General features: G+C 36.7%; 1 protein-coding gene and 2 long non-coding RNA genes across 4 annotated transcripts; 2 read left to right on the top strand and 1 right to left on the bottom strand.

Annotated features, from left to right (window-relative positions):
- Window positions 1–298: 298 nt before the first annotated feature.
- Window positions 299–7,102, top strand: LOC127949585 (uncharacterized). The gene is made up of 3 exons (XR_008152382.1): window positions 299–844; window positions 4,560–4,809; window positions 4,900–7,102. It is a non-coding gene; the product is annotated as an uncharacterized LOC127949585 (long non-coding RNA).
- A 12,397-nt stretch (window positions 7,103–19,499) lies between these two features.
- LOC127949481 (uncharacterized) lies at window positions 19,500–24,138 on the top strand. 2 transcript variants are annotated; one of them, XM_052546821.1, is made up of 8 exons: window positions 19,500–20,128; window positions 20,747–20,897; window positions 22,124–22,200; window positions 22,304–22,484; window positions 22,620–22,868; window positions 22,962–23,133; window positions 23,446–23,537; window positions 23,713–24,138. In XM_052546821.1, exons 1-8 carry the CDS (start codon window positions 19,856–19,858, stop codon window positions 23,940–23,942), a joined length of 1,425 nt encoding a protein of 474 aa, XP_052402781.1. In that variant the 5' UTR covers window positions 19,500–19,855; the 3' UTR covers window positions 23,943–24,138. The 2 variants fall into 2 exon arrangements, with proteins under 2 accessions (XP_052402781.1, XP_052402782.1); XM_052546822.1 differs by lacking the exons at window positions 19,500–20,128; window positions 20,747–20,897 and adding an exon at window positions 21,808–22,000.
- On the bottom strand, window positions 23,539–24,720 carry LOC127949586 (uncharacterized). The gene is made up of 3 exons (XR_008152383.1): window positions 24,532–24,720; window positions 24,246–24,284; window positions 23,539–24,034 (listed from the first exon to the last, which is right to left on the bottom strand). It is a non-coding gene; the product is annotated as an uncharacterized LOC127949586 (long non-coding RNA).
- Window positions 24,721–25,157: the final 437 nt, after the last annotated feature.

The following is a 25,157-nucleotide window of genomic DNA, read 5'->3' as shown; positions in this document are numbered from 1 at the left end:
GTCCGTTTACCTTGTGACAGCAGAAAGGAGATTCTAGGTGCTATTCCTTCTTCCTTATCTTTGGATATAGAGTATAATTAACAATGCATAATATTTATGTAATTTAACGTAGCTTGATAAATCAATGGACCTGCTTGGTCTTTGTTTTCTACTCATAATGCTGTGTTCACTAATCTATACAAATGATGCTGTGGTTTGGAAACAGCAGCAGTTTCCGTTTGTCTCAGTGCTCAGTAACAGGATGTGGGTCAAAGCCGAGCACTAAACAGGAAGCCAAGTGCAAATGCATCAACTGGAGTCCAAAAAACATTGTAATTTTTAATTCATACATCATATCTCCTTCCAACTAATTTAATTCAAGATTTAAGATTTTTATTTGTCACATACACAATTATATAGAGCATATATAACCAGCAGTGATATGTGAGTCAGGTCTGCTCCAAGGACAGTGCAATTATTAAGAATACAACACAGATGAAAATATACATAAATAAAGCTATGAAAGATTGAAATAAAAGTAAACAATAAAATAATATGAATAAGAATAAAGATATAAGAATAAAATATAAAAAGATGAATATTGTAGAAAGTAAACTGTAAACTCGAAAAAACGCTGGGTTGTTTTTTCATCCCAACTGCTGGGTTGAGGCTGTTGGGTAGGACTTTGGGATGTTTTAACCCAAGTTTGGGTTGAAAATAGGTCTCTGTTTTAACCCAGCGGGGCTGGGTTGAGGACGCGGACATGAAGGAGAACATGCACGTCGCGTTAAGATCGTACGTCTCCAGTGCGAGCAGCCGTCGTTTTCTCAGCGTGAAAGAAGTGAGAAGCAAGTGAGCGACTATGGTAAGTAAATTTTCAAAATGTAAAGTTATCTTTTATTGTTTACCCGGTTGTATGAAAGGCGGAAGGTTTTATGAAAGGCGGAAACAAAGGATATTAACCTTATATATATACAGTATTGTTCAAAATAATAGCAGTACAATGTGACTAACCAGAATAATCAAGGTTTTTCGTATATTTTTTTATTGCTACGTGGCAAACAAGTTACCAGTAGGTTCAGTAGATTCTCAGAAAACAAATGAGACCCAGCATTCATGATATGCACGCTCTTAAGGCTGTGCAATTGGGCAATTAGTTGAATTAGTTGAAAGGGGTGTGTTCAAAAAAATAGCAGTGTGGCATTCAATCACTGAGGTCATCAATTTTGTGAAGAAACAGGTGTGAATCAGGTGGCCCCTATTTAAGGATGAAGCCAACACTTGTTGAACATGCATTTGAAAGCTGAGGAAAATGGGTCGTTCAAGACATTGTTCAGAAGAACAGCGTACTTTGATTAAAAAGTTGATTAGAGAGGGGAAAACCTATAAAGAGGTGCAAAAAATGATAGGCTGTTCAGCTAAAATGATCTCCAATGCCTTAAAATGGAGAGCAAAACCAGAGAGACGTGGAAGAAAACGGAAGACAACCATCAAAATGGATAGAAGAATAACCAGAATGGCAAAGGCTCAGCCAATGATCACCTCCAGGATGATCAAAGACAGTCTGGAGTTACCTGTAAGTACTGTGACAGTTAGAAGACGTCTGTGTGAAGCTAATCTATTTTCAAGAATCCCCCGCAAAGTCCCTCTGTTAAAAAAAAGGCATGTGCAGAAGAGGTTACAATTTGCCAAAGAACACATCAACTGGCCTAAAGAGAAATGGAGGAACATTTTGTGGACTGATGAGAGTAAAATTGTTCTTTTTGGGTCCAAGGGCCACAGGCAGTTTGTGAGACGACCCCCAAACTCTGAATTCAAGCCACAGTACACAGTGAAGACAGTGAAGCATGGAGGTGCAAGCATCATGATATGGGCATGTTCAAGGGCGTAACTTTGGGTCTACCATTGGGGCGGTTAAACTTGCGGCATATTTATTAATTAATTAATTTATTGAATAATTTTCTTGTGTAAAAGGTAACATGCTAATTTGCATAATTTAATTATGCACCCCCCCCCCCAAAAAAAAAAAAAAAAAAAAAAAAACGGGTGACTCTATTGGAGCAAACATCAACTTAAGTTACAATACAGTGACATTGGTTCTACACAGTCCCTGGCACCCTTTGGCTTTACCTCACAGGACACTGGCAAACCAACATCTAGCCAGCCAACTCCAGTCAACAAAACAGCATAATAACAAAAACAAAAATAACAGCATTAAAAACTTTCAAATAGAGAAAATGAAAGTGCAAATATATTATCACTTTGCATGAAATAAGACTCAAAAGTAGATTAAAAAAATTAATATAATTGTGTTTGCATTTAGCCTCTGATAACATCAAATTCAGAAACTGAGAAAATACAAGTGTGGACTTACGTTAACCTTAGTTGTGCTTTGATTCATTTTGTCACTTTGCAAACTCCATGCCAAAAAAAATAAAATAAAAAAATAATTATATATATATATATATATATATATATATATATATATATATATATATATATATATATATATATATATATATATATATATATATATTATAATCATCTCAAATTGAACCGGAGGTGGTAAATTCCTAATAATAATTTAACGTTACGTAATTTTTTAGGTATTTTAATAAGATAGATACCTAAAATACGTTGCGCATACAACTCAATTAACGCGAACATTATAAAGGTGTTTGAACAACAAAACACATCCACTTGCACATATTTGACAATCGGAATATCAGATATATCCTGCTATAGCTAACAAATTTGTGAAATTAGAATAAAAAAGGAAATAAAAGCAGATCATCAGTCATCAGCGCTGACAAGCAATGAATGATTCGTATCCATGGGAACCATAAAGCGATACTACGATCAATAACGGTCGCCTTGAAAAACTTTTAAACTTACGTGTGAAAAGGTTAAGTAAGGTTTACATATAAATGTGTCTTTGTTTTGTTTTGAGTGTATGGTCAATAAATAAAGTAATTAGAAAAAAGTGGGCACAAAACATGTTTGTCATGTATCTACTCCCCACACTTTGAGAAACGCTCAGCTAACTTAACAGCCAATTTAGCGGGGTACCTCAGTTTGGTCAGGATTTTCTTTTCTTTTTTTTTTTGGCTGGTGTCGACAAACAATGAAAAATTGTTGTCTGGCTGCCTTTCAGTGTCCTTTTCATCTTTTCGTCAGCTTTTTCCACCCATTCATCCCAGGGACTGCGCAAAATGGTGAACAAACTTGGTAGAGAAAGCCGGTTGGATAATACCAAGTAGTCGGTGCGGGGGGCGGGGGGGTACATTACAGATTATTTAAAATATGATACTATCTTTCTTGCTGGCAAATGAAATTAATAAAGAAAACGAACAAAAGTATTTATTCTGAATATTTCATATTATTTTAATCTGAATGGTTTGATGATATTGAGGGGGTTATATTAGTTGGATCTGATTTTTGGGGGGTCATGACCCCCCTAACCCCCCTGCAAATTACGCGCATGGGCATGTTTCTCCTACTATGGTGTTGGGCCTATTTATCGCATACCAGGGATCAAGAATCAGTTTGCATATGTTAAAATACTTGAAGAGGTCATGTTGCCCTATGCTGAAGAGGACATGCCCTTGAAATGGTTGTTTCAACAAGACAATGACCCAAAACACACTAGTAAACGGGCAAAGTCTTGGTTCCAAACCAACAAAATTAATGTTATGGAGTGGCCAGCCCAATCTCCAGACCTTAATCCAATTGAGAACTTGTGGGGTGATATCAAAAATGCTGTTTCTGAAGCAAAACCAAGAAATGTGAATGAATTGTGGAATGTTGTTAAAGAATCATGGAGTGGAATAACAGCTGAGAGGTGCCACAAGTTGGTTGACTCCATGCCACACAGATGTCAAGCAGTTTTAAAAAACTGTGGTCATACAACTAAATATTAGTTTAGTGATTCACAGGATTGCTAAATCCCAGAAAAAAAAAATGTTTGTACAAAATAGTTTTGAGTTTGTACAGTCAAAGGTAGACACTGCTATTTTTTTGAACACACCCCTTTCAACTAATTGCCCAATGCACAGCCTTAAGAGCGTGCATATCATGAATGCTGGGTCTTGTTTGTTTTCTGACAATCTACTGAACCTACTGGTAACTTGTTTGCCACGTAGCAATAAAAAATATACTAAAAACCTTGATTATTCTGGTTAGTCACATTGTACTGCTATTATTTTGAACAATACTGTATATATTAAAAAAAACGGACGCGGTTTTTGCCTCAGACACGGAGGTCTTAACTGCCTCATGTAACGTTACTGAACCGAAGATGTACTTTTAATATAACGTCCGTGAATGTATTTTGCCATATTTACATAAGATTTTACATTATCTGTACTTTTTGAGGCGTTAATAGAAGCTTATGGTCACGCTTACGCTCATGTTAATTTTGTTTAATTTTTTTTCGCGGTTAAACTGAATGTATGTTTGTCTCCTAAAGGAAACGGCATTGTGTAGTAAAGACTAGCATAATTATTTTGAGGCTGTTGAAGTGGTAACTGTTAAAAGTATGTTAATATGCTTATTGCTTATTATTACATGTAATATTTCAGACTTGTCGAGCTCGTGTCTTCATTGTCCTCGCGCCGAGAGTTAAAGACACAGAAGCTGTTTGTGTGAGGAGTCACAGACCTGTGTGAGGATGAGGAGGAGGAGTTCTTCTGAAGAGAGGGACAGACGGTTTAAGGAGAGTAAACTTCAGAATAACATCGTTATCTTTATTTTTACTAAGACTAAAATAATTTGTTTTTTTTTAGATGTTGAAATCCAGAGACAAGATAACTTCATTCTTTTGAGACTGATGTAAGTTAAGTTATTTTATTTAATTTTTTTAGAAAATTAATGTTTCTGTTGTGTCCTGCCTGTTTACTTCACATTTTCATGCAACAACAGTTTGGTTTTCTCAGCTTCTTTGGAAGAGAGGGAAAGATAGTTTAAGGCAAGTAAACTTCATAATTTCATGTTATCAGTTGTTGTTGTTTTTTTACTGATAGTAAAATAATGCTTGTTTTTTGTTTTTGTAGATGTTAAAAGCCACAGTGTTAATTTTGACACAAAATTTTAATTTAGTTTTAGTCTTAGTCTTTTGCCTATAATTCTTTTTAGTTTTAGTCAAGTTTTAGTCATCTAATTTGTTTTAATTTTAGTCTTATTTTAGTCAACTAAAATTGCTTGGTATTTTAGTCGACTAAAATAAGACTAAAATCAATAACTGATTTACTAGACAATTTTTTACTGCTGGTATAGGAAACAAACTTGACCAAAATATATAAAACACAAAGTCAACTTTATTACAACACAACTGTGTCTTTATTTCAATTCAAAAGCTTTTATGCAGCAACAAACACTGTCATGATAATGCAAACAATAACTAGCTGCCAACTGACCATCAATAAAAGAAAAATAAAGTTAGGTCCAGGACTTTAAAGCTTACAGCTGAGCTGAACAATAAGTGCAGACATTTTTTATTTAAAGTAAATATTTAATAAGCAGCTAGGTGGATAAAAAAGTAACAAGATTTTAGAAAGTATTAATTTGTCTAGCAATATTGTATGTTTTAAATACCACAATATTGCTAGATTAGTATGTATAATGATAGGATGTGAACCGTCACGTTTCACATGACTAATCTAGAAATATATGTGATATTGTCAACAAGTACAACATTATAAAATATACAAACATTAGAATTAATCAAATGTATGTAGCATAATATTTCGTATTAGTATGGTGCTCTCATCTAACTTGAAGAAGGGGCAATTTTACAGTACTTTTCAGTTCGTAATATTTAATGCTACAACATCTATGCACTGCAGTCTTACAATTTTACTTAGCTCAATAAACAAAAGAACATCGTTGTGAATTTACCTTTGAGAAAATGTCAGAGTGGCTCGTCTGTAAATGTCTTTTCAAATTGGTTTTGTTCTTGCCACGAATGATCGCTCCGCGTGCTTTACACTGTTTTGTTTTGTTCGTCGTCACACGTGAAGTGATCCCACAGGTCTCCCCTTCTTTTTTTCCCAGGTTGGACATTTTGTCGCTCTTTTAGACATCACCTCTTCGAATGCCGTCTTCCCGGGAGCTCAGTCAAAAACTGAATACCTTCACGTCTCAATAAGTCATTCTCTGATTGGTTCTCTTCGCTCATGCAGTCTCGCCTGTTCAGTTTTGCCGGTTCTTTTGTTCATTCCTCGCATCTCTCCCGTCTGCTGATTAGATTTTCGTCACTTTTTATTTTCGTCTCATCCTTTATTCGTTGACGATAATGTCAATCAATTTAGTCATAGTTTTAGTCTCCATCAGTGACTTCTTTTTTAGTTTTCGTTTTGTTTTCGTCCGCAAAAATATATTTGTGACGAAAATAGTGACGAAAATATTTAGTCAACGAAATTAACACTGGCTGGGTATACATCTGTGTTCATACACCTGGAGCAATATTCAGCTAGAGCATGCAATCGCTCTAAGGACACGCCGATTAAGCCATGAGAACAGGGTTAGAGAACAGGGTTAAATGAGACCAACATTCTCGTGTAAGCCTTTCAATGGGGGTTCACTGAATTTAGCGGCGAAATATCAATGTCACTGGTGTTTATTTCTAAGGTTGATGTCACATTAACTGTGTTTCAGATGCACGCAGCTTCAAAAGCAGGCATTTATCGCTCTGTGGCTTGTAAATAAAGGGTTATAAGTACGGGACAAAAATAGCCACGTTTATATGTATTTTATTTCTTCATCCAGGGGTGTATTCCAGAAAGCAGGATTAACTTACCGTGAACTAAACCCTTAACTCTCGGTTGATTAACCCCAAACCTTGCTTACTCGAGGTATGTGGTTCCAAAAACGCTTCCAGGAGTAAGTTCATTCAACTCAGAGTATGTTCCTGGTTAAGACTCAAGACATTCTCAACAGAGCGACGAATCGATGAGTCACTATAGAAACGGACGCTAAGAAAAAGCGCGCCAAGCTCTTTCTTTCTTCTTCTTTTGTTCATTAGTTGTTTACATGCTTAGTGCATATCGCCACCTAATTGATGGCTGTGCAATCATTTTGATTTTTTTTCCATTTAATCTTTAATCCTTGAGAATGTGAATTATATTGTTTGTTTTATGCTAATTATACATTAAGTCATTTATTTAACATTTAGAGATTATAGAAAATGCCACTCCATGTTTGAGATATAACATGTAATAAATAAAATATATAAATAAGTTAAACATTACCTTGTCATAGTGTTTTATAATTTATACATACCTCTTAATACATAATTTATAGATAACTCTTATATACAGTATGCCAATAAAAGAAATAATCATATTAGAATAATATATTACCTTATTTATTACTTATATTAGCGCTTCCTCATTAACGTATCACACACACACACACACACACACACACACATATATATATATATATATATATATATATATATATATATATATATATATATATATATAATAGGCTATATTACATATTGTAATATTATATAATGTTGTGCGCTATCCATCACGCCCATTGAAGGCTCGCTGAAGTGAACTAACCCTGGAACATAACCTGCTCCAGAGCAGGTTAAGTTCAAAGAGTGAGTTGCTATGACTACTAACATACCCTGAAAGTTACCTCCGTTTTTGGAACCGAAAGTTGAGGTTATCCGCTTACTCACTCTTAAACATACCTGGGTATGTCACATAACCTGCTTTCTGGAATACCCCCCAGATTTAAAGATTCGGTGAACCACATGAGACGTTATCTAATCCGATGTGGTGTTTACACGTGCTTGTGCTTCGATTTTGGGACATAAGTGGCTACGATGAAATGCAAATTATCAGAAAAAAAAAAAAAAAAAACGGGGTTGCATTAATATGTTTAATAGCTGCTCACACTTGCTTGGAATTAACAGACTAATATTGAACCTCTAGTGTTCATGCGTTAGTGTACTTGTATTGAATTAAATGTTTTGGATACCAGTATTAAATTATAGTTTCTATTATTATTTAACTGACTCGAAGTTGGCACTGTGCATGCAAAATACCCAGAGTAGGCTAACAGATTTTATTTATGGGAGAAAAAAGGTCTGTCTACTGGCGCCAAGTAAGCCTGTCTTTGCATAACTCTTTTTTTTTTTTTTTTTGACAATAACGAATGAAAATAGTTTGGTTAGATACATTTGAGTAGGCTTGTTTTGTTAAAAATCGATAGCGGTAATGCTTTGGTGCAGAAGGAAGCATGTGAACCACGAAGGTATTTTGCGTGCAGATTAGGCTAATTTCCACCTATTACAGCCTACTCACCTCATCGTTTTTTGTTCTGCTTCACTTTGATAGCTCTTAAAGATATAAAATTGAGTTTAGGAAGATGTATGTAACCACAGTTAGCTTTGGTTAACTATTGAAGTCTTTTCTCTTGTCAAAAGGCTCAACGCAACTGCCGGCTTTGTTTGCGGCAGATTAATTTCCGCCTTAATTTTTTTATTTTTCCTATTGGATGTTTGCGGTGTAAGCATTTATCAGCTCACCATGCCCTTGGTACGAACTACCACACCCTTGGCTGTATAAAACCATCTTGTTCCGTCAAAATCACTTTAGTGAAAACGATCAGGATAGAGTATTTTAGCATCTATTTAGCATTACATTTATATAGTTATTTATATTATTTTGCGTAGCCTATGTTGTTAATAAGCATAGTTGTTAGCGTAACCTTAGTATTGTTAGAAGCATAGTTAGTTAGTAGGATAGTATTGCATCAGTTAGGATAGCTTCAAGTTAGCATAGATTTATTTACAGTGGTCAGGATGGTACGTGCTGGTTGCAACAACACGGACTGTATAGTTTTCCAGCAGACTTGAAAATTAGGCGCCAGTGGTTACATGCACTTGGCCTGAAAGACTGCAAGTTTCCATCTAGAGCTGGAGTGTGCAAACTGCATTTCACGCGGGATTGCTTCTCCAACACAATGGAGGTGGAAATGGGCTTCTCCACACAGCTCACGCTGAAAAGCGACGCAGTGCCTTACTCAGAGACTGGCCCCATTCACTCTTGTGCGGCTGCTTCGCTATCATCGTCGGATGCCGATCGCAATGCGGAAGTTAAGACCGCAGTTTGAGCCAGTGGCTTGAATTGATATGGCTCAGGCCCTGTGTCCACAGACACCCTCAACATCCTCCACTTCAGTTGAAGGTGGGGGAGAAAAGTCCTCTACTTCAAATGAACGCTCTGTTGCAAAGCTTCTTGCGTCACTACAGTCACTCTCCATTTTAGAGACTCTGACAGCAGCTGTCAATCAATCCATCACTGCTGGTCTCAGGTTCACGCTCCACCCGCTCAGCCCCGCCCTCAGTTCGTCCCATCTATCTCTGCTGTGATCTGCCCACTTTTTCAGCATTTTTCAAATATTGCCAGTGGGTGGAGTCAGGCTCTGACCAGGGGTTTAGTTACCCTTTAAAGCCTTATCTCTTGTCAAAAGGATCAATGCGACCGCAGACTTTGATGAACACTGCTGGCAGCAGCGACGTCTGTTTCCTTATCATTCTAATCAATGAGGGCGTAACCTCGTATCTCCCCGCTTCCAAGTCATAAATCTTGTATCTCCGATTAAACATGATTTTGGGGAAATGTTGTGTTATTGTTGGTATACAATAGTACATGAGAGCAATATAAGGTATAATACTAACTTTTACGATACAATGTTTAATACAGAAGATAATGGAAACTGTGGAGCAGAGGCAGACTCTCTTTGATCTTGATATCAAGTTGCAAGTGGTCAGGTTGCATCTGAGAAAGTTGCAAAAGAGCTCTCAAGCTTCCTCCAAGATGGTGCGAAGCAGAATGCCATCTTTGTGGAACAACGATATTTGTGCTTTTTTCAGTTTCTTATAAATATCTAAATGGGTAAAGTCTAATATCACTGTAATCAGCACAAACTGGGCTATAATAATATGTGAAATGCATGCATGTACATGATTGTATTTTTGAGAAAAAAAAAAAATTTATGCATGGTTAGTGAGAAACTAAAAATGTTAAATCACTTGAATAAGGCCATAAAACACATACATAACATTGGTTCCCGGGATTGTTGAGAACTGGAGCTTGTAGCCTAGAATTTTTCTTTCTAAATTATGTGAAAATCATCTTGTTTACTCATTCACAGAAAACAATATACTGATTTAAATTTTCTAAGACTAGGCGTCAACTATCATGAATATCATTGTGATTTACACCTGAGAAGACAAAGGCCTGCATAATGAGCTGCATAATGAGCTGCATAATGAGCCTCCCATTCAGCTGTGCCACTGAGGGAGGTGTTACAAGAAAGAATATGATAATAAAATAAATCTATATAATTTTATGTTTGTAGTTTATTAAGAATATATTTAATTATCCCACAACATAATTTAATATCCACTTGGGGGAGCAGTTAAACAGTTTATTAGGAACAATCAAAGCTGACTTTCAAACAATTTTTTTGGCATCCTTACTCCAGTCACACAATCCTTCAGAAATCCTTCTAACAATCTTATTTTCTACCAAAAAACAAAAAACAAAAACAAAACAGATCATCATCATCATTATTATTATTATTAATGTTGAAAAGAGCTGAGAATATTTTTCAGGTTTTTTTAGGGGGAATAAATTGAAAGAACTGCATTGTTTTTACATTTGTTCGAGTTATCTCTATTTGTCACATTTATATTATTTACATCAAGCTTTTGAATGGTATAGTATTGTATATTGTTATTGAAACTTCATGATGTTTCACTTGATTATACATTTAGTCAGGAATTATAGTTTGGAAAACGTATTTGGAAAAAGTCTAACTAGTAAAATGTTTACACGTTATGTGAAAACTAGTACAAATAAATAAAAAGAGACTTACTCATGTTTATGATCTCTGTTGAATAAAGTGCTTCATTCTTTTTTCTGAGGAAATCCATTTCTCAAATCCTCAACCACATCACATCTTTTTGGGGTGAATTATGTCTTATTCCTCTCGTCGTGAAGCAAACAGTAAAATAAAATAAAGACTCAAAGAACAGTCTCGCTGCTTTTTCTTCTGTGTGGGTGTATTCAAGTCGCGCTTCAGTTTGAATCTGAATAGCGCGTTCAGCGCAGGGCCGTGGTCACATTAAATATAATGAAGGGAAACATGAAAAACATACATTGTGTTGTTTTCATATGGATTACTTTATCTCAGAATATTTGTTTTCGGCAGCACTTGTTAAGCTTAATAGTAGACATTTCAGGCTTTCTATAGATATCTCTCTCATGTCCCTTCGTTGAGTATTCACGGAGTTACAGTTCATTTTAATGACGTGTTTGTAAATGAAGATCAGTGCACACAAAGGCTGCAGACAGCGCACCTCGTTTGTTATCTTTATTTTATAAGTGCACAAAGGTTTTTTGTTATTATGTCTGTATCCAAAAAAAAGTAGACCCTTTACAGATTCGATTGATGTATTGCTCTTATCTGTACGATTAAAACTGAAAGTGTAATTTAAGTTCTTTTCGGGGTTATCGGGAGAAAATGACTCAAAACGCATATATGCGTTAATCGACTCGAAAGGGTTAATGGGAAATGAAGGTAACAGCTATGTCGTTATAGTGTTTGATAGATATGACCACCAACACTCAATCAAAGGTCTTGAAAGACAAAGAAGAGGCACCAAGATGGGCATCCTTGCACCAACCTGGATGAGCTGAGGTACACACTAGCATCTACCACAGATTTGTCAGCAGCAAATCTACCCCCAACAGAAGATGGCTTCCAGCAACATGTGCTGAGAGCCGTGTACCAAACAGCAGTGTGGCATCACAGCCACCTGGCCAAACCTCTTCTCTGGATCCCAGTTTGTAGAGGTTTGAGGCTCAGAGAAGATGGGTGTATTAATTCTGTGATGTTCCAGAAGGCACCAGCACCTAAAGGAATTCGAGACCTCACCCACCTCTACTGTAAAGACGGAAACTGCGCCGATGCCACCAAATGCCAGTGTTTTTCAGTGGGCTTGACCTGCACAGAGTTTTGCTCTTGCCCTTTCCCAGACTGTCCAAATGTGACCCACTTTGTCACGGATAACAATGTGGATAAGTGACAGTGGTGTGCTGCAGTTGTAACATCATGGGGGGTTGACCCCAGAATGGTTCAAGAGGGTCTGGCTGCAGACTTGCACTCTCAGACTTGCACTTCCACTAGTGACATCACTTGCAGTCTTTATTTTTTTATTACTTTTTGTTTGAATTTCCCAACACTTTATAACAGTAGCCAGGTGGCGAAGACAAGAAAAAATAAACTAAATTACAATGTCGCTTGCAATCGCTACTTGAACTGTCCGCTACCTGTGACATCACTTGCAATCAACACAAATCGTGCATGTTGCCAATGGATACAAGACGCTGTGGTGGTGATTAAATTATTAAAACTAATTTAGTACTGTAACGTACAGGGTCCTGCAAGAAAAAGACAAGACTGGCAAATCTGTGGCCAGAACACCAGAATATGAACGTTTGTGCAAAGTCTCTCGCTAAGCGTAGAAAAAAACACTTCACATGGCTTAATATATTAAGATGCTATTAAATTATCAAATTAAATATACAGTTCATTAATATAATGAATATGTATATAGTATTTTCCTCGCATACTGCAAAATGTGGCATAATGGACTAAGATGATAAAGGCCAAACTCACTTATTAAAATACATAACTAATATGTACAGGCAAGCAGTGTGCCCAGAATAAACGCAACATGCAAAGTGTCGCGTTAAGCTTTTTTCTATATAGAATAAACCGTCTACAACTCGTTTATATCACTGTCTTTGTCCATAAACCTACATTATGTGTTTTATTTGTAATGATTTTCTATAGGAGGAAAACGTTTAATGTACAATTTAACACACTGCGTTCTGTACTCGTCTGCTTGCCTGTACGGAGCTGATCCTTTTAAAATCACTTAATGCATTTCATAATGCACGTTCATATTTGCTGGTCTGTATATGAGTCAACAACAAGACATATAGGCTAGGCCTACTGAATTGTCTTTATCATCTTAATCTGTTATTAGGCCACATTAAGTGTTTTGTTGTATGGTAGGACAAAGTTTGCGCATTGTGTTCATAGCCATCTGCTTACATTGTAGTACTGTAAATAAAAACTATATATATCGAATTTGGTCTTTTAATTGAACTTAATGTATCTTAATACATTATGCCATATTAAGATTTTGTTTTTTCTACAGGAGGAAAACGGTTTACGAAAGACTTTGCACAAACGTTCATATTCTGGTGTTCTGGCCATGGATTTGCCGGTCTTGTCTTTTTGTTGCAGGACCCTGTACGTTACAGTACTAAATTAGGTTTAATCGTTTAATCACCACCACAGCGTCACATGCACAATTTGTGTCGATTGCAAGTGTCACAGGTAGCGGAGAGCGCAAGTAGCGATTGCAAGTGACATTGTAATTTAGTTTCTTTTTTCTTGTCTTCACCACCTGGCTACTGTTGTAAACTGTTGAGAGATTCAAGCAAAAGGTAATAAAAAAATTCAACAAAATAAAAAATAAAGACTGCAAGTGACGTCGCTAGTGGAAGCACAAGAGTCTGAGAGTGCAAGTCTGACACCTGTTTCACACATAATCTGTCTGCAGTGCGTATGCAGTCCGAGGGTGTTATGTATATGGTGCAGAAGCATTGTGCTTTCACACAGAACCCGTTTGCATTCCGCTACTGATCCGTGGCTGTTTAGTCCACAAACTCAACATTTGTTCATTATTTAGATTTCAAATTATGTAAAAAAAAAAAAAATCAATGCTGATCATTTTCAGCATTGTGACTCTTTTATCACAGAACAGTAAAAATCTTTCATAATCTTAGCCATAGTTTAAACTCAATAAATATGTACAACATATTCATTCATTTGACTTCTAGGTTTGTATAATAAGCTGCTCAAGCAAGCGGCAAAAAATGTAAACAACAATTAGCATACTTTTCTTGTTAGGATATTGCAAATATTAAAATTAAAACACCACTGACAGAAAGAGTCGACTCTCATGCCTTTTGCAATCCCACGGGTCATAATGAACTCTGTTTTTTTCTGTTTCCATAAAAGTGTATATATTATGTTGCCTAGTTTATCTAAAGGTGCTCTTTTTCTTGTTTTAAACCTAGCCAAAAACCCATGTGTTGCGTGTGAAACGCAATAGGCTTTAATTAGTATACATGTATTGTGAAATTACTGCATTTCCGTGTCAATCCATGTTCAGCGCATGGAGCACAGCAAAATAGACTCGGTACATAAATGATCGATGCATTGCTGTAGACGCACTGCTCCTGGAACGCACTGACGGACCTCAACCACGTGCAGTGTGAACGCTGGAATCCGTTAACATGGGTGCGTAAAAAAATACGCAACGCATACGCACTGCAGACGGAGTATCTGTGAAACAGGTGTGAGAGTGCAAGTGCAAGTCTGCAGCCAGACCCTTCTTGAATGGTTACCAAAAGCAGTTCATGTTCCAAATGGTTGCTGCTAGATTATAAACTAAACAGCCTGAGAAGACAGGGCTCATTTGTTTAGTTTGATTGCCATTTGTTTTATTAAAGACAGTAATTTAATCTGTATTGTGTGAAGTTAAGTTATAGTGAAGTTATCATTAAGTTCAAACTGCAATCCTGACTCCTGGTCTCTGGTTTCTGCTATGGTAAGGTGTTATCTTTCGATTTCAATCTTTGTTTCCATATAGTACAAGGTGCCATTTGAAATATTTCATTATTAGATGTATCTTATATGTGAATTGATCAACATTCTTCTCACCACTGATAATGGGCTTTAGACTAAATTATGTCAGTGTTCCATTTTCATTCATTTTGGACACCTCATACATTGAGTGACAGAACACTCCTATTTGTCATGCTATATTAACATATTAATACAACACAACCCCACCTTTCCAACAAGCCATCATATGTGTTTCTATGATAATGCCAGGCAAAGCAAGCACAAAGTAAATGAAAACATTCTGCATAGATATTAAATTTGTGCATGTCCGCTTATTTTAGATATGTGTTTACATGTCTCTATTTATTCCATACATCAAGATATTCACATCCAGTCTTTTCTAGTAGTTAAATAAACTTCCTCACTACAAACATGTCAAGTTTCAAAGCTCTCAGAGCTTGTGTGATTGATCTGCATTAGTTTATATGCCTTAACTCCCATACGGACAGGCTATATTTTAGTCCTTTATTGGTTTTGGGGTGTATAACAATATCTGTTAATTTAACAATCTTAGCAGTAAAATATTTTTAGCCAAGAATCCATTTCATATATGGGAGACCTAAGAGATGAGGAAAAACATTGTTGGGTTTAGTTCTACCTCCGGTAAGGGTATCTCGAAAACTAAAGCACTTTTTGACCATGTCACTAGCCTAACTGTCGTGTGACACATGAGAACATTAAAAGTTCTGTAATGTTGCTGGCTGAAAACATCCAGAATAATGGCATGAAGAGGAAAACTGGAAAACACCAAGGCATGTCAATTCATCAATGGGAAATAACTGTAGCCTAAGATCTTCTTTAATGCAGCTCTGAAATGAATTGTATTATGATATATATATATATATATATATATATATATATATATATATATATATATATATATATATATATATATATATATATATATAAATAATAATAATAATAATAAAATAAATAAAAGGTATATTACCAAAACCAAGTTTTGTTAAAACATGAATCACGAGGGGGCAGCTTATGAATGCAGAGTGCTTGCAATGAGCTATCTTACAACATTTACAAATGGGTTTATGAATCTGTAATAATTCATACAATAACAGGCAAATTTTGGTCAAGTGTTTTCATTGACCTATTCACTGTCATAGGCTGCATACGAAAACTGAAAAATGCTGCCTTCGGAGGTCACATTCCAAGGTAGGAAGTCTTCAAGGCACATCCAAAATCAATGTCCGCTTCATTTCCTGTCTCCTGAGATGACTTCATCTGGCCGGTTTTGAAGACAGCGTAGATGTATCCTTCACTGCCTTTGATATTCCACAATCCTGTGCGTTCCATTCTGTGACAGTTAAGCCCAAAAATAAAGATGGCGTCTGAAAGTTGCGGTTGGTGGTCAGTTTGTGTGTAAATGCATGTTTCTGAACAACGTTTTCCACTTAAGTAATTTCTAGTGAGAGATTAATATTGCAGTAATGAAATATCCACTTAGTTATAACCAAAGCTCTCTATATTTTAATGTAGATCATTAAACCATTACTCCACCTCAGTCAGAAGCTTGTCCGAAATCCATTGCATTAGGTGCCTTTGGGAAAAAAACGCTGCCTGCAAAGTCATTGAATGATTAGACAGCAAGCCAGCAAGTCATCTGCCTAAGTTTTCGGATGCAGCCATATTGTTGTTTCTAAGCTGAAAAGCAGTTAATTGTGCTTCACTTATTACATAAGCTTTCTGCTCTGGTCATGAGATTCCAGATTCCATTCTAATGTGTGTTATTGTATAACTGGAGTTTTATTATCCTTTTCCACGATTTCCCAGTCTCTACTGTAATGTCAGTGTCTACTAATAACTGAATGCACAGCGTTGCCGACATCACGTTCCAATTCTGATGACCGACTATTGATCTGAATACATGGGTAAAAGTAATCAGTTTAACATGTTTACATGGCAGGTTCGGTAATTTAGTTCGGTTATAGAAGGTTATCCTACCTCTCGACAGATTACCATTTTCGGTTTAGGCATTTTTATTCTGAAGGAGGTGTTTCTATGGAGCATTTTCTTTCATACTGGACGCCATTCTAAGTTTCCGAAGGGTGTATGCTTCCCCTGCTGGATTACCACCCTCCATTATGCAATCTACAGCATTAATGCATATCACATGTTCCTCATGACGCAGCAAGGGGTCGTATGTATCACACGTTTGCTTAAAGGGGGGCTAACATGCTGTTTAATGGATTGAGAGTTGTTCAGTGTTAAAGAGATAAATTTTCATGCTAAACATGGCCAATTCGGATGAGTGGAGGAATCTTATTTCTGTGAGGTACAAGTTTCGGTAGTTTTCGATGATGGATCTATGACGTAGACGATGGTGGAACTCCTTATGAGCATTTCTCTTGGGAAAGCACGCCCATGCACTTCTCAGCCAGAGGAGAGCGAGACCTCGCCCGTAAACACGCTTCATCAGGAAATTGTTGGCAGCACTGCATAGGATTAGTTTGAGAATGTCTCCAAATAAGTGTGTTTTGGATGTGAGGGGAAAGTTTACCATGTTCAGCTTCTCAAAAAACCTAGCGTTACATGGATCGTGGATGCAGTTGCTTTTCTGGGGCAGCCATGGAGTGTAGCAAGTGTTTTCGTCATTTCAGTGATGTATGTTTTATAAACAAGACCAGGTTGACGCTGAATTTGCACATCGTTTTCTATTAAAAGATGGTAGAAGAGCCCAGTCAAGTTAAGTACAACTGCATCACATTCTGTCTTTTGTTGGAAATCCGCACATAAGTGAATATATGTTATGGAAACAACACAAATCAGTATTATAGCTCCGCCCACAACATGCTTGCAGGAGCTTGGTTTTCCAGAGAGAATTGGAAGCTGTATTTTTGTTTTGCAGACATGACCAGGCTGGGGACTTTTGGAGATGGTGATTCGTACTGCTCTGTGGGTACTGTGGATTGGCATGAGATTTAAGCATTTTTAAGAAACATGCTTGTTGCACATCCTCAGTTGCTTAAAGGGGGGGTGAAATGCTCGTTTTCACTCAATATCCTGTTAATCTTGAGTACCTATAGAGTAGTACTGCATCCTTCATAACTCCAAAAAGTCTTTAGTTTTATTATATTCATAAGAGAAAGATTTTTCCCGGGAAAAACACGACCGACTGGAGGCGTGACGTGTGGGCGGAGCTAAAGAATCACAAACGCCAGTAGGCTTTTGCGTTGAGAGCATGTGGAAGCTGTGACATTACTGTGAGGGAAAAACCATCATCCAAAACAAACCATGGCTTACAGTCAGATTCAGCCGTTTATTTATGATCCAGAATCAGATCCAGAGGCTGAAACTGAACGAAAGCAGCAGCAGCAACGACTCGCTCCGAGCGGGGCTTGAACCCGGGTCTCCGATGGGAGACGGACGCACTAACAAGGAGGCAGAGATATTTGAAGCAGTTTTACTCACCGCCTGCGGTTCCAACACATGATCGTGACCCTTTTTCGTTGGGACTGCATCATCCTTAAGAAATAAACGATACGCAAATCCGTCGTCAAACTGGGCCTTGTTTGTAAAACAAGCATCTTCGAAATGCAGGGAATAAACAAAAACACTTGCACAACTCCGTTGATGCTCTGTAAAAATAAACTCCATCCACTGGTCCCTTAATGCTGTTATTTTGGTAATCTGTGCAGGGTTTTTTGCCCTGGCAACCAAAAACACACTCCTTTTGTGACATTTGGTGACGCTCTCGCTCTGATCAGTGAAGTCTGTTGTGCTCTCAGTGCTCTGCTATACGGGAGCGCGCGCTCTTCCGGCAGAAGTGCCTCAGGACCCATATAAGGAAATTCCACTCCATCTAACGTCACACAGAGCCATACTCGAAAAAAAAAAAAAAAATACTCCTTCAAACATACAACTTAATTTTTGAAACTTTGTCCATGTTTAGCATGGGAATCCAACTCTTTAACAGTGTAAAAAACTCAGTATGCATGAAATAGCATTTCATGCATTATACAAAGTATAACAACCTACATCTAGGTACAGGTTAACACCTGATGGCTTTTCTTCTGGGCTTTTGAGTTACAACAAATGTGTTTTAGAAACACATGGTTATAACAACCAGAGAAAAGACTAAGACAGAAATCAAGGGTCAAGAGCCCAACTAAAGCAAACACTGATCTCTAACATGGTTACTTCAAATGAAACAATAAATCAACATCTAAACCTTAGTTCATTCTCAATAAGATCTTCTGTAGACGTCTGACAGAAATAAAGTCAGTCTGGTTATTAATAAGTGGAGCTGCTGATGCTGTTTGTGGGGTTATTTCATCAGATCTTGAGAGATTTCATGTATTTTATTTCAGTTGATTTCATCTAAGTCTGTGTCTGAAGTCAGTTGTAGTAGTTCTTGTGTTTCTCTTTTCTTCAGTGATTCTGTTTGTTAACAGCAGCTGTTCATCACTAATTCTCAATCAGCACTTAGTTAATCACTTAATTACTTAAATGCAAAGTTTTAAAACTTACATGTTTTAAATCAAGGCAATCTATTTACTCAAACGGTTTGAGTAAAGTTTACTTATCGGGTTTTACAGTGCTATTTCTTTTGTCTGTTTTCTTAATTGCAGAATATTTATCATGTGAATCCAGTCGTTACTATGGCTACCGATTCTTAAACTGTGCAGGGCAGGTCCTCTTGTGCTTTCTTCTGTGCAACTTTACGCGTTTCACAGAAATCTTTACATCAGAAATATTAAATATTAGTCTGCCACCAGCCCGTTTTAATTAGCGGTGCGGAGTTAAAGGGGTGATAAAACACGATTTCACTTTTCTAACTTTAGCTAGTGTGTAATTTTCCTGTGTGAGCATAAACAACATCTGCAAAGTTACAACGTTCAAAGTTTTAAGCAAAGGGAGATATTTGCTTTTAAAGAAATCAATTTCTAAGGACTACAGCAAACGGCCGGTAGGGACTACACGACATTCCTCCAGGGTTGCTGACGTCACTAAGCCCAATATTTACATAAACCCCTCCTCCGAGAATAATAAATTAGGTGGGGGGCGAGGCCATTTTATATTGCTGTGGAGATTGAGAAGAGTTGTTGTATGCTGGAGTGTCTTTGCCGCGATGCCGACGAAACGCTGTTATTTTCATCCGGATTGCAGATCCACTTTGTTCAGCCTTCCTAGGGACGGGGAAGTTAGGGATCAATGGTTACAATTTATTTTTAACTCGGTCCCTCAAAATTATTACCCAAATCTCGCTCTCTGTGCTGCACATTTTACGGAGGAAAGCTTCCACAATCTTCGCGAGTTCAATGCAGGATTCGCCCAACGGCTTGTCCTGAAAGATGGAGCAGTTCCAACTTTAAAAACAGAAGCTGTTTACGGGCAACAAGCTGTAAGTATGACTTATTTTTCGTCCATGTGTTTTACTGTATTGGTTTGTATCGGCAGTATTGCTAATTGTACGTTGTATCAAGGAAGTGAACAAATAACAACGCTGTTTGGCTCTGCATACCAGTTTGTTAAATGCTTATTCATACTTAACGTTATGCGACAAACACCCTAACGTTACAAACTTTTTTCCTTAATCTCAACAACGAACTTGGAATTAGTGTATATTATTATTTGATTGGAGCGTTTATGTATTGTTTATCTACATGTTTGTTAATCTGCAGGCATGCTAAACATGGTTCTGTGTTTGATTTGGCTACTATAGTAAAGCCAATGTTTAGTGTTCGTTTTGGGTTAATAGTTATAGCGACAGATATTTGGTTATAAGCGTTCTAAAAATACAAAAGTAACGATTCCATTCAGTACCGATTACTATAGATCTTCACTGTTTAATCAAAAAAAATCCCTTTGAAGACTAATATAATTTGTCAGAGCAATTATATGAAAATCTTGCTTATGAAGCTTATTTTTTGTGGTCCAATGATTACTATCCAGTAATTTTTTCCTACTATTTTACATGTCAAATGTATGTTTTAAGCTGTAATTTGAACATTTCTTACAGACAACATCTCAGCAGGGTGCGAGTTCCCAAGAGCTCTCCACTACATCTACACTTCATGAAGTTGGATGTCAGTCAGACCCTATAGAGACCGAAACTGTAGCCACAGAGATAAAGCCAAAGATGCGATCAGTGGGCACACAACTTTCAATGGGTACATTGAGCAGTTTCCACTTAAGGAGCAAAGATATGAAATACACACATTAAATATGTTTGTGTTACTTTATCATATGCAGTTCTAGTACATATTGTCTTTTTTATTATAATTGTTATACCGGCTACTGAAACTTATGTGTATGAGAAAGTGGCTTATGTTTCTCACTGTAAAAAAAATTGTAATAGCATGACCGAAGGTTATGAGTAATTGTATTTTTTACTTTTTTTTTGTAGGCATTCAGGCAATATATTATGGTCATGATGTGGGTACCCAAACAACTGACATGTTTCCTGATGTGCAGCTGTCTTCAACACCAGTAAGGGGCTCAGTCTTCAGGCCCAGTAAGAGACCTCGTCTGGTGTTCGATGAGGAAGAAGAATCAGAATTAAATGTCGAACCCACTGATTCCACATATAACCCAGATTCTGTTGTCACTGAAGAATCAGAATTGGCGTAAGATATAAATACATATTTACACACTTTTTTTTACCAATACATTTGTGTTTAAAAATATATATAAAACATGAAAGCAACTTCCTAATATTTATTCTTTTTATATCGCCTTAGGATAGATCCACAGCCCGACCACAGCGATAACAAATACATTGTTTTTGAAAGCTGTCTTCGAGAGCTGTTTGTGTCCTGTCCAATTTGTAAGACAAAGTGTGTTGTCCAGAGCAGACGAAGGGGGACTTTTGTTGCATTCACCCAGCTTTGTGAAAAGTGTAACTATTACAGACAGTGGCAGAGCCAGCCCATTGTTGGGAGTACCCCACTTGGAAACCTGCTATTGTCTACTGCAACATATTTTACAGGTGGATCTTTTAAACAATTAGAGAAGGTATTACAATTTACAATAAAATTCACAAAAAATACTGTGTTGTTTCAGTATGTATGTACTGTATGATTTCTATGTTAATAGATTTTCAAAGCCATGAAGCTTCAGATGATGCATTTCGTAACTTTTAGGATTCATGCCAGGAATTTCATTGAGCCTACCATAATACACCAGTGGAACCAAGATCAACTGAATCTTATAAGACAGCTGCAAGAGGGAGGAAATGTTGCTGTGGCTGGAGATATGCGTGCTGACACGCCAGGTACGTTTAGAGTATATTTGAAAAAATCACAGCGTTTATTTTATAGTCTTTGAGTTCTCCTAAAATATTATGATACTGATGTTCTCAGTAATGTTCTATATCGGATTATGATGTTTACAATAGGACACTCAGCAAAATTTGGCAGCTACACCATTTTGCACATGGAAACCAACAAAATTCTGGATCTTCAACTAGTTCAGGTTAGTAATTAAGCATTTAAAAAAGTGTTACATTTTCTTTTATCTGTTATTGTTTATACTCTACTCTTTTTGTACATTTGAAATGTTGTGTACCCAACAACAGAGCAATGAGGTTGGTGGCAGTTATCATATGGAAAAGGAGGGATTGAAGCGTTGTCTTGATAAGCTGGAGTCTAATGGTTTAGCTGTTGACTACATCGTCACCGATCGCCATCCGCAGATTCAGAATTACCTGAGGGACCGCAATATCACTCAGTTCTATGACGTGTGGCACTTTGAGAAAGGTAATTATTTATCTTTGTATTATTAATTGATACTTATTCATTTAATTGTTAAACCTAACATGTACATTTTTATTTTTGGGGTAATTTGATTTTCTTGAAATAATGATTGTACAACCAAGCTTATACTTTGTACAGGTTTATCTAAGAAACTTGACAAACTTTCAAAGATGAAGGACTGCAAGGTGCTGAAAAAATGGTTGCACAGCATCAAAAACCATGTTTACTGGAGTGCGATTTCCTCTGAGTCTGGGCCAGAAAAGGTGGCGAAGTGGAATTCACTGCAGAACCACATACAAAATGTACATGTTCATGAGAACCACCTCTTCCCCAAGTGTGAACACCCAGACAAAGTTTCCAGGGATCCAAAAAAATGGTTCCAACCAGGTATGACTGTATAGAGAGACAAAAGACAATAGAATGACAGTAAAATAGTAAAATTATGAAGATTTTCTTCATTAATTATCTGTTTGGCTACAGGATCAATAGCGCTCCATAAAGTGGAAAAGCTATTATACAACAAGAGAGTTCTCAAGGATATAGAAAAGCTCAGCCACAACTTTCAGACGTCATCACTGGAGGCTTTCCACAGTCTGATTTTGCGTTTTGCCCCAAAGAACGTGATTTTCCCTTTCGTAGGAATGTTGTGCAGGTAATAATCTTTGACATGTTCAGTAATATTTGTAAACATTGTTTCTAACAATTGTTATGGAAATGTTTTTTTATTCATTATTTTATTAATATTAATAATCTAGCAGAGATATAAAGAGATCGAGAGCCTCCCATCTTGGCGAGCACTCTCACATTCTCTTGACTGACTGTGCGACTGTGAGCCTTTCTTGCAAGAAAGAAACCATTATAATCATTGATTGAACATTTGTCTCTTATTCTGAATTGTTTGTTTATTTGTCACAACACAGTCTACTAATCTTTTCATATTTTATGGACTGTGCACTGATTACAGGCTGTATCTTGCAGCGATGCACTATAATGAAAATGCTAACCGTGAGCAGGCAACAACAACAGCAAAGCCAGTGAAAATAGAACCAACATACAGTAAGTTGTAAAATGTTTTATTAACAATAATATAAAAAAAGCTATAATAAAATAAATATAAGCTTACAAAAAATATTTATGAATATTACACAAATGTTAATTATAAAACAAAGGTAGATTATTTATCAGTAATTATATAAACCCATAGAGGGACTCCGTATTCTGTTTTTTACAGACCATATCGATGACCTTATGAGCCTTCTGTCACATAAAGTCTTTGTGGACCCCGAGCCATATGCGGAAGAGCTGCATGCAATCCCCATTCCACCTCCTCTGTCATCACAGTATGAAAAACCTTCCAAAGAAGAGGTGATTGCCCAGCGTGTGTCACGATTCAGTCGAGGGGTGGCCGGAACCCAACATACTGTCCCGCTGGATCAGGAAACTGTAGGCGGATCCGGTTAACAACACATGAGGGGATGACAACCCTCACACTACGTCCTAGGTAGCCCCAGCACCAGCTGACAAAGCTGCGATAGGCCAGATAACGGAAGCGCCTATGGCAGGAACAGAAAACGTCAATATTAAAACCAGTGGTATATTGGAAACATGTATATGTGATGTGAAAATATGTTTGATAAAAATTGATATTTTGATTTAATTTTTTTCTTTGAATAACATGTCTTGTGTAAATATATATTGTATCTATTGTCTTTTATTTATATTATTTTACACAACATAATTTCATAAAATGTAATAAATACTTACTCCTCTTCATTTCTGCGTCTCACTGGTCCATAGTCGGCTCTGTAAATATTATTGATATTTTGCAAAGTATATGGATTTAAGCAGTTTGGTTCAAAACCTGGATGCTCAACCATACATTTAGGAGGGTCTGGAACCTCCATCATTCGTTTTACAACCTAAACAGTAATGTAAGACAATGAGAACATACTCTACAATTAACCTATGTTCATCTTTTAAATATGAAAAAAGGATTATACAGAACTATTAACACGTTATGCATAATTTTGGTACTAGCTTATTACACTACCTTCTGTATTTCTTTGCAGCAGATGTTTTCCTCTTCAGTTGGCATTTTTGCACAGTTATTACATGTACACCTAATAAAATATATATATATATTTTAAATAAAAAAGGTTCTTGAATACTTTTGTTAATAGACAAACACTTATTATTGTTATAAATTCAACATCAACTATTATAATTAGTACAATTAAATAACAGCGTATCTAAAAAAAAGTATTAGATAACAACAATAAAAAAACGTACCATTCTGAAACGTCATTTAACAGCCGTTCTTGAACAGGAAATGCTCCATCATCTTCATCAAAATTTTCTGGGTCCGATTCGGGCTCAAATTGGTATGGTTTTATTGACGCCATTGTTTCTAATACCCCCAAAGCACTCACTACTGGTAAAGGTAAGGGGCGTGACGTTACCGAAAAACACAGTGTGTTGTGATTCGCTAGGCGGTTAGCGAATCACAACACACTGGGGCAGCTAACCAATCTGAGCCCATTGCCATTTTTGTGGGACTGGCTTCATGGAACCCGGAAACCATCAGACCGTTTTACATGGAGGGACGGAGCAGTGTAGAGTAAAGGTAAAATATATGAAAAATAATGAATTTTTTTAAAAAACGAAGCATGAACATAT

The sequence above is a fragment of the Carassius gibelio genome, chromosome B1 (assembly GCF_023724105.1).
Source record: "Carassius gibelio isolate Cgi1373 ecotype wild population from Czech Republic chromosome B1, carGib1.2-hapl.c, whole genome shotgun sequence".
NCBI classification, from domain to species: Eukaryota; Metazoa; Chordata; class Actinopteri; order Cypriniformes; family Cyprinidae; genus Carassius; species Carassius gibelio.
This window is presented reverse-complemented; position numbering and strand designations above follow the sequence as displayed.

Excerpts from the sequence above, each read along its gene's own strand:
- LOC127949481 (XM_052546821.1), top strand. The coding sequence starts at position 19,856 with ATGCCGACGAAACGCTGTTATTTTCATCCGGATTGCAGATCCACTTTG. Across the intron at positions 20,129-20,746 it reads CTGTTTACGGGCAACAAGCT|ACAACATCTCAGCAGGGTGC; the intron begins GTAAGTATGACT and ends CATTTCTTACAG. Across the intron at positions 23,134-23,445 it reads TTCGTAGGAATGTTGTGCAG|GCTGTATCTTGCAGCGATGC; the intron begins GTAATAATCTTT and ends CACTGATTACAG.